Consider the following 9,371-nt stretch of genomic DNA (forward strand, 5'->3'; position numbering starts at 1 on the left):
GGCCTCTGCTTACGCGGCCGCGGCCCCGCCGCGGGAGGAGCCCGGGGGGGTGGCCGGGCCCCCGGCGTGCGGGGAGCCGCTGTGGGGGGGTGCCCGCCCCGTGCGGCGGGGCGCTGGGAGGGGGCGGGCTCCTGCGGCCGGCGTTGTGCCGGGGCAGCCCTCGGGCAGGGCTCGTCCCTGCGCAGCCCGGGGTGAGCTTCGTCCCGCCCCCCCGCCGCTTCCCGGGTCTCCGGGCGGCGGCAGGCGCGGCCTCCCGGCAGCCTGCGGCCAGGCTCGTGCCGCGTTACGGCTGCGGCAGCTGCAGGCCGGATTCACCGACCCGCACAACGCAGCGCGTGTTGGGACCCTTACGAGCCCTGCTTTGAATGACGCCTTTTTTTTAAAAAGTAATTTAGTAACGTTTTATAGCCCATCCCCAAACGAAGCCTTAACTAAATCTTATTTCAGCTTCAGGCTAAAATCTTTATTTCTTACATTGGCAAAGTGGACAATATGCATAGAACAGAATGAACATAGAATATCTTCCTCCGTAGTGAGTGCGTTGATAGAGTGGAGAGCTCCTTGAGATAGGGTCCTGGAGTTACACAGTCCTAATGAAGCAGAAGTGGGAGAGAAAAGCATAAATCCCTGTGGGACCACACTTAACCCATTTTAATTTGGTTTCTACGTGAAACAAAGCATAAGTTATTGGCTTCTTTACCCACTAGTCCCCTCTGATACCTTGGAAATCCATTCTGATAGCAGGACAGACGTCTCAAAGTTAGTAAGCATCTAATAGCAAGTATCTACAGCTTTTGAGAAAAAATCAGCAACTGGTTAGAGGAGATAAATGCTTTTTTATTATTATTATTTTTTCCCCCTCTGCGGGAAAGGCTGCAGGATGAGCTCAAGAGTTAATTGTTTTCTCTGGCTTGCTTGCTTGCTGGCCACTTAGTTCACATTGTCTGACCAAGCTGCATGGAATTGGTTGTAGCACAGAGCTGCCTTTTATTTCCAGACTATTTGTGGCCAGTTCATCCTTTTTCATTCTTGTCTAACTTTTCCCATTAGCATAAATAGCTCTTCTCTCTGTTTTTTTTTTTTTTTTTTGTTGTTGTTTTTTAATAGATGGTGACTTTGTTTCTCTCAGCCTTCATTTTACTAGAGCCTCTAAGATGGGCTCTCCCTTTCCTTGAGCCTTCTCAGGACCTTCCCCTGGACATTTTGCATCCCAATTTCTTGTTGTATTTCTTTCTGAATGTCTTTCATACTTAGGTATGTTGAGTAGAAAAAGAAAAGTATTTTCTGTAAATGGTTAGATGAACATCTAATTTTCTCATAAAAATAGAGAAAAGAATTTACTAACCTGCCTTCTCTAGACAGTCATAACTTGAAATTTGCCCATCCCCCAGTTTATCATATCAATGATTTGAAGATTCTCTTGCAGAGCCAAACTCTGGCCAAAGCTCTTAACTGTCCAATGAAATTCAGCTGAGCTACGCCATGTGAGCACTCAACAGCTATCAAAAGATGAGCACTGCATCAAGGACCTTTGGGGCAAAACCTTTGTACAGTGCTGGAATGGGATCTGAAGGGATGTTTTTAACAACAGGAACAGGTAGAACAACCACTCACGTTGGTCTGCAGAGGTCAATCGACATTAGCCATGTCAGAAACTCCTGGTTCAAAACATCCTTCAAATCTTCTGAACCTTCCAGAGAAGTAAAACTGCAAGAAATGTGCCATGCCATAAAGACAGAGGAAAGGAAACCACCCAAATGTGTATATAACAATCTTACTCCAATTGCATCGAGTTCACAGGCATATTTTATTTTCCTTGTCTTCTAATACCTTTGACTTAGTGCATTGCTTGCCATCTTGTCAATCCTATCAACTTTTCGCTTTTTCTTTCCCTGTTCTTGGGAAATGAGACTGTTCTGCAACATTATCAGTGACAGTGGGGAGGAACTGAGGGATGAGCTGATTTAAGGAAAGAAAGCCAGGAGGATTTCTTTCTCTCTTCCTGGGTTTCAGTTGAGCATGATTCAAATTAGACACCTCAGGCTCTTGTCTCAGTTCATCTTTCTTCTTTGTTCACCACTTCCTATCTCCACAGCCAAGAGGATGCATTTTCTTCTTTTCTTATTTTTCAGTACTGTGTAATTCTTAACTAAATTTATTTGTATATATATAAAAAACCTTTTAAATCTTAAAAGGGAGTCTTTCATCCCTCTATATTCTGAAACAGCCAAGTACAAATCTCTGCCTCCCAGCCTAGATCAAGGATTAGTTAACTAAAAAGATCTGAATCCATACGGCATTTTCTTCATCATCTTTTCCTCCAGGCAGCACTTAGATTTTTGACAAGGTTAGTCATTTGCTCCTTAACAGAAGTCCCTCTGCTGCCTCCTGGGCAGTGCAGTAGAGCCATGAACTAGGAGAGACAGTTTGAAGGAAAGGACACTATGCTCTTAGTAACTGTTTTTCTGTTCTGTAAAATAGAAGTGCCAGTGAAGAAGAGTGAATAAAGGTACATCTTGGTGGCTGGGGGGTGTTCCCCTAAGCATAGCAAAACAACAACACAACAACAAAAAATCAACAGAACCTAGTTTTGACATGATGAGATCCTGCTACAGAACACTGCTTTGATCTTGGTCAGTCTGGGATATCTAGCACTGAATATATCTGTCAGGCTTAGGAGATGAGAAGGAACAGTCCTGTACCACCCCCCGCCCCTCCCATACCCCATGTCCTCTCTTAAACCCAGCAGGCATCAAAACAAAGGCAGAGTGAAGCAGGATCTATGCCCCAAGCCCACAAAGGGAAGCCTTTGTTTCTGAGGACTTTTTCACCCCACAAATTGTGGTTTTTATTTGCAATTAAGGAGATTAGGGGAAACACTGCATTTTTTTTTTTAAATATTATTAACTAACAAGCTGATTAATCTCTAGCACCAAAGGTGTGTGTGTCATTCTCCCTCTCCTTCCCTCCCCCCCCAGTCCTATGTAAGAACAGGTTAGAAAAATATCTGTCAGGAGTAGTTTAGAGCAAGCTGATCCTGCCTTGTAGGAGAGGTCAGACTAAATGACCTTTTGAGATCCCACAAAGCCCTTGTTTCTTTGATTCTGCATTTTCAGTATGACTAGCAATTCTCAATGTCTGATTTTCTGGGTGCTTGGCCTTAACACCTCTGTGAACCATAACAGTGCTCATTTCCCCCACCCCTGGGTCATCCCCTGCACGTTTGTTTCTAAAGCAGTTTTCATGCAAAGGCTGTAAAAGACAACAAATGCCCCCAGATTCTTGTTCTGGGTGACTGTCCCATGACTCCCTGTAAGTTAGAGGTTTCATTCTCTTATCAAGAGACACTAGAATTGTGCCTGAAGGATGTGAGCCATGTGCAGTAAGTGCCTGTTTTCCTTCCTGACACAATTTTGGGACTAATCAGCAACAACCTGTTAGGTTTTGTAAAATCCCCTTCATGTTAAAGAAAGGAAATGTTTCCCTCATTTGTTGGCTTTTTTTTTTTTTCTTTTTTTAATAGAAAGTGCCTGAGAACAGATTTTTGTTTGGACTCAAGTGTCTAACCTTCTTTTTGAACATTTGCGACATGAGGTAAGATTGGGGGGCGGTGAAACACGCTACTGACAGGCCATGGCTATGCTGACACAGCACAAAGCTGTGCAACACAGAGATGGCACTCTCAGCCAGATGGCTTGGGAAATGAAGGTACTAGCTGGAACAAGAGAGAGCACCGTATGGACTAAGTTACCTTCCTGAGAGGTACCTTTTAAGAACTAGATTGCATTGCCATCATTCCTGTAACCAGCGTAGATACATCTGAATAAGACTGCAAGTGTCTCCAGTGACATAGATCAAAAACAAACTGGGGAATTCCTTGAGTCACTCGGGCATCTCTCCTGCATAATTTCACATTTAGATCTCATGCTTTTCATAGTAAGAGTGTGTAGCAATGATACAATGGAATAACTGTTTTGTTTATTTTTGCCCTGTGAGACGATTTGATCAAATCAAAAAAGTTTTGCAGGAATGTATCAGTTTCATCCCAATTTTCACTGGAAAGTTTTCTTTTGTTAGGGTTTTGAATAGAATGGAATGGTTTTATTAGGTCAAAGCACTTCAGTTTAACTTCTCCATTACTGTAGTGTTAGTATGTTGCAGGAATGGATGTGCTTCAGCCCTGTCAAAAGACAGCACTTTGACTTTTTTAAAAGTGCTGGGCTTTGATGAGGCTGTTCTGATACTTTGAAAGGAAAAAAAAAAAATCAATCTTTTCTGTTTCTGAAGTGTGTATTTCGTGAGAAATTGTAAAGTTTTAGAAGCTTTTTTGTATTTGTTATTTTTGTCACTCATGAGACAATTGCAAAATATGGAATTCCCTTTTGAAACAGAGGTCTTTTTGTTTTCCTGTGCTGACAGTGTTATCACCGATTTCTGCCCTAAAACATCCCTTCAAAAATTGAACACTTGGGGACCTCATCCCTCCCTTGGGGACCAGACTTCGTCCTTATTTCCTATTCTGCCAATCTCACCTCTGATTTTTCTTGTTTTTTAGAAGCCAAGCAAAGAAGTCTTTGGCTTCATGGTTGCGCAGGTCCAAGCTTTGGCCATTCACAGCTGATGCTTGTGGCTCAGCTTCTCTCTTGTATGTTTCAATGACGTTGCTGAAAAGGCAAAAATGGGAAGAAGGACATCAGCCTGAGATGCCACAAGAGGGTGCTGAAATGCTGCTTTTCCACAAAACCCAACTCCTTCCCACTCCATCTACCAAGCATACAGAGAAGAAGGCAGTGTTGGATAGAGAGAAGGATAGTTGTGCTGTGTGCCGACAGACAAGAAACGCTTCAAGGACTTAAGGAAAAAAAAAAGGAAGAGAAAGTCCCCAGAGAATCACTGCTGCAGTCCAAGGAAAATATCCTCAGCTCTACATTATTCTGTAGCCAACAGTTGCCTGACAACAGCTGTCAGTTCAAATCATGGAAGCGCTGAAAGTCTATGTACTTACTCGCTTTTCTTCTCTCGCCTGGCTAGCAACCATTCCACAAAGTTCTTCTTCAGCATGTTATCCATTGTGCGGCTGTAATCACTTGCCAGGGTGGCCTCAGAGTAGCGTTTTTGCACTGGTCTGGCACTGGGAGTCCTTATACTTATGCTACAGTAAGAGTACAGATAGAGTGATTCTTGCTCAGACAAGAAGCAAGCACTATGCAGAATTTTGCTTGGGTTGCATGGGATTGCCCATGCATCCCCTAAGGTCAGCAAAGTTTTGTGATCACTTTTAATTCTTTTTTAGCACAGGTGATTGTTCCTGCATTGTAAAGTGAAGAGTTAACTAGAGAAGGAGCTAGCAATCTCCTCATCCATTTTTCTGGCTGCTAACACATTTGCAGCTCACATTTGACTTCTCAGGAGGAGATGAACTTGGGATATTTGCTGACGTCTGGAGTCAGAGTAGCTTTCCTGCCATAGCCTGATGGATATAGACTTTGACTAAGTGTTAAGACACTGAGTATACACAGATTCTCTTCTCTAGTGAGCTGCACACATAGGGCCAAGGGAACCTCCTCCTGTGTCCTCAAGAGCCTGAGGGGTGGACAGCAGGAGACAAGGTCCAGAACTTGAAGCCAGTGCTGGTCTGACAGTGTAGACGTACTTGGTGGCTAGCTAAGTTAGCAAAGGATATCAAGGCTGATCTTTTTTTAGTGTTATTATCTGGAATTGCAGCAGCTCTTGCTGCTCTAATAGGGTTTCTTTTAGATCTTCTCATGTGGTAGTTGGAAGTTTTGTGGCAGAAATCAGAGGAAGAGATGGAAAGTCTTTATGTACCTGCTTTATATAACTGGTCACATTTTCAGAAACTTTGAAATATCAAATGCCCCCTAGCCGTATTCATGGGAGACAATTACATTTTGTTTCTAGTTCCCAGCCAACCTTCACTTCCTGGTTGCCTTCCAGCTTGTTACTCCCAGCTGGAGCAATGTAGTTTTTAGGGAAAACTTGGGAGTTCTTGGCTCTGGCTCAAAGGCTTTAATTTGAGACCTCTCTTATCATTTGCTCATCTCTGTATGCTTTGCTGTCTTTCTATTATCCAAGAGCTACCTCAGGACTCATGTTCTCACCTATTTACCAAGATGCCAAGGGAAATAGTCTACTTGCCTCCAGTAGGAAGCTGGAAAAGGCTCAAAATACATTGTGGGTTTTCCAAAACACTTACCCTGAGACGTTCTCTTCCATCAAAACAAAGCTCAAAGAAGCAAAAAGCAGAGAAAGAACTTTCAAAGACATCATTTTCTTGGCTGATTTCTCTGTTCAAAAGCAGAGGGCAATCCAGATGCTTGGCCCCTGGGATACATAAGTGACATGACAGTGAACCCAGGGAGATGGGCAATGGTTAGGCATGTGCCTGCACTTGTAAACATGTTTCTTTCCTTGTCCTTGGAACAGCTTTCTCCAACCTACAAAGCTCTCCTTTGCCATTCACAGTTAAGTTACTCTTTCAATAACAATGCTCCTTCACCACAGTGGCGTCTATTAACATCTGTTCCCTATACTTTTATTGCAACCATCAAATTAATTGTGATTTGCCCATTCGTGGAGGCGAGGACATTGTATTGTTCCACATTTACAAGCTGACCCTGTGGGTACCTCATTGTGCTTTAAGGGTCAATTCAATCTTAAGTATGTGAATGAGAACGCACATTGGATCAGGCAATTCAAGAGCAAACAGGAGTTACATCACATCCTGCTTATCCCATACTGCAGTTCTGCAGGATTTAGCAGCCTGATCTAATTCCTGGGAAACTTTCTGTAGGGATGGATAATGCCTTACGTCGGGACTGGTGCCAGAGTCAGTGAATATCTGTTATGAAAAATATCTCAGGATAGTGACGGAATTTGATCAATTCCAAGATTTATTAGTTTCAAGCTGTTCCTAGTCCTCATGTCCACAGTTCAGCTCAGTAGACCTTGGACATTTGAGCTCTTAATAACTATTCCAGCTCTGCAAACTCTGTACAAAAATGGTTTTGATCAAGGCTCACGGATGTATTTTATTGTCTCTCACCTCACTCTTTGTTATCAATATTTCTGGAATCTGCATTGTACTGGAGAACTACTGTTAACAGGAATAATATAGTAACAAAAACAAGTCTAGATCAGGACTTAGGTATCCCATCCTTCAAAAATTCATTCATACATTAGTGAAACTTTACTCATAAGTAGCAATTTGCATTCTTACAACTGCCCAATTATTATTTTGGAGAAAACAAGAATTTGTAAGTTTGGATGTTGTTCATAACTGAGGCTTTTTTGTTTGTTTGTTTCTGGAAAACTGTGACTTTTTTTACAAATGTTTTGGCCTATATATAGGCTGAATACTAAATGTGTTACATTATCTCAGAGATATCAAGTTGAGAGGAATACTTTTAAAAGCAAAGGTGTTATATATTGAACAGTGGCAAAACCCCTGAAATATTTACAGCTAAAGCAGTAAGAGGCAAATAGTTACAGAGTGTATTAATATGAAAAGTAGGTTTCGTTATACAGAAAGCCAAAGAGTATTTTAAATGAAAGTTGAGAAAAGTGTCATGATTAAATAAGCTTTCCCTCTTATTTGCTATTCATTACATATATCACTGTAGTTATGATGATGAATCTGAAAATAGTTAAGTCATCCAAGGATATTGTTCTGCTTAAGATAATTATTTATGAAAATAGGAGAGGACATATATTGTACCCTTAATTTTAAGAAAGGGTAGCACTTATTCTCTGCAGAATTTATCTAAGCAGCAAGGAAAAACAGTCTGCATTTTCGGAGATTGTAGAGAAACCATTCCTGAATTAATACAAGACCCCTTTGCCTGTATGATACTCAAATCAAGCTCAGTTAGTCTCGCCTGGAGTGTCATTTACTGCTAACTGTAACTGTCATTACACTGTTTTGATTTTACAATTTGATTCCTTCACAAAAGGAAGAGTAGTATCTACTTGTGGGATCTTTACTACATGAAGGTCTTCAAATCCCCTGTGCAATACCGTCTGCTTTGGAAGAAGAGTTATCCCTGTTTTATTCATAGCTAGGATACAAAAAGCAGCCAAGAACCAATTTCTCATCATTTCCCTGTGTAGAATATGTTTAAAGGGGCAGATCCCAGCCTGAGACTTGCCATGTACTGAATCCTCTAAAATAACAGTCTTTCCCTTTACAACACGGTGCGTACTGCTATAGTTCTTTTCCACCAAACCTATCAAGAAAATTGCTAGTCTTACACCACTTCAGGAAAAACTCAGCCAAAGGTACAGCTTGTTCCTACTCTGCTATAGATACTGCCTGACACTGTCAAGCACTGCTCACTCTCATCTTAGGAAAAAGAATAAAAAAAAATATAGACTGATATAGAGCTTCTTACCTTTCTACTCCACTGAGGCTGCTCAGAAGATTTCGACCAGTTCTAGTGCTCAGAGGAGATCCTTCAGAGCCTTTATAAACATTAGCAGTGTGGGACCAAACCCACTTCCATGAGGTAAACAGGAAATCAAGCACCTACTCAAAGTAGCTCAAGCCCACTTAGATCTGCTTCATTAGGTCCATTGACCTGCAGAGCAGGAAAATAACCTTTAAAAATATGTTTACATTAATGGTAATTACACATTAGTATATCGCAAAATCAAGAATGAATGTGTATTGTGGACATAATGCATATGGTATTGATCTAAACCTTAATTCCACATAACACCTCCTTCCCCAGCAAAAGTTTTATTAATATCCATCTCTTCTTTTGAGAAGCATGAGAATCATCTTAGAGAGATTCAGTTTGCTGCTTCTCTCTCTTAAAGTTCAAATAAATTCGCTAAAACCAAGAGCTTCGATTGTTATTTTTGTCATCATCAGCATTGAGTCTGGGCAACCTGACTGTGGTCTGCAACCTCCTTGTGCAAACCTAGATACTGAAAGCTGTATCTATCCCCCAGAATTTGCAATCTAAGAGGACAAAATTTGGGATGGATAGCAGCAGACAGGAAACTATTAGGAAATAGTGAGGCAGCGCTGGTTAACGAGATGAATGGTGGTGGCACAGCAGCAGCCTATATGGGATCAAGGATGGCAGCTAAGTTAGCCTGAAGCACAGCAACTATTTTGACTCCTGTCCTGAACAAGTGAAGAAGTGCTTTATTATGGTTCTGTAGCTGCTGGAGGTGAGTGTCAGTAAGGCAACTACTTCATCTCGCCCTTGTACAGCTGGATTTAGGAGAGCAGATGTACCCCTGATGTTAATTATACCATTAAAGTGTAAGGGGTTAAACCCCACTCCCACCAGTTCTGCTGTGATCGTATGCCCGGTAAGATGTTCTCTGTGCTGTCTGACCTGCCC

At 41.9% G+C, this 9,371-nt stretch overlaps 1 protein-coding gene across 2 annotated transcripts; it reads right to left on the reverse strand.

Moving 5' to 3' along the window:
• Positions 1-244: 244 nt before the first annotated feature.
• Positions 245-8,989, reverse strand: GIP (gastric inhibitory polypeptide). 2 transcript variants are annotated; one of them, XM_013200211.3, is made up of 7 exons: positions 8,908-8,989; positions 8,409-8,594; positions 6,215-6,342; positions 5,006-5,152; positions 4,533-4,664; positions 1,615-1,707; positions 245-590 (listed from the first exon to the last, which is right to left on the reverse strand). In XM_013200211.3, exons 3-7 carry the CDS (start codon positions 6,286-6,288, stop codon positions 581-583), a joined length of 456 nt encoding a protein of 151 aa, XP_013055665.1. In that variant the 5' UTR covers positions 6,289-6,342; positions 8,409-8,594; positions 8,908-8,989; the 3' UTR covers positions 245-580. The 2 variants fall into 2 exon arrangements, with proteins under 2 accessions (XP_013055665.1, XP_047906816.1); XM_048050859.2 differs by lacking the exons at positions 245-590; positions 1,615-1,707; positions 8,908-8,989 and adding an exon at positions 2,158-2,470 and having other exon boundaries at positions 8,409-8,836.
• Positions 8,990-9,371: the final 382 nt, after the last annotated feature.

This window comes from Anser cygnoides, chromosome 22 (assembly GCF_040182565.1).
Source record: "Anser cygnoides isolate HZ-2024a breed goose chromosome 22, Taihu_goose_T2T_genome, whole genome shotgun sequence".
Taxonomy (NCBI): domain Eukaryota; kingdom Metazoa; phylum Chordata; class Aves; order Anseriformes; family Anatidae; genus Anser; species Anser cygnoides.

Coding starts and splice junctions, on each gene's coding strand:
- GIP (XM_013200211.3), bottom strand. CDS start 6,288: ATGATGTCTTTGAAAGTTCTTTCTCTGCTTTTTGCTTCTTTGAGCTTT. Junction 4,665..5,005: donor AGGCGAGAGAAGAAAAGCGA/GTAAGTACATAG, acceptor TTGCCTTTTCAG/CAACGTCATTGAAACATACA. Junction 1,708..4,532: donor AAAAACAAGAAAAATCAGAG/GTGAGATTGGCA, acceptor CATTTCTTGCAG/TTTTACTTCTCTGGAAGGTT.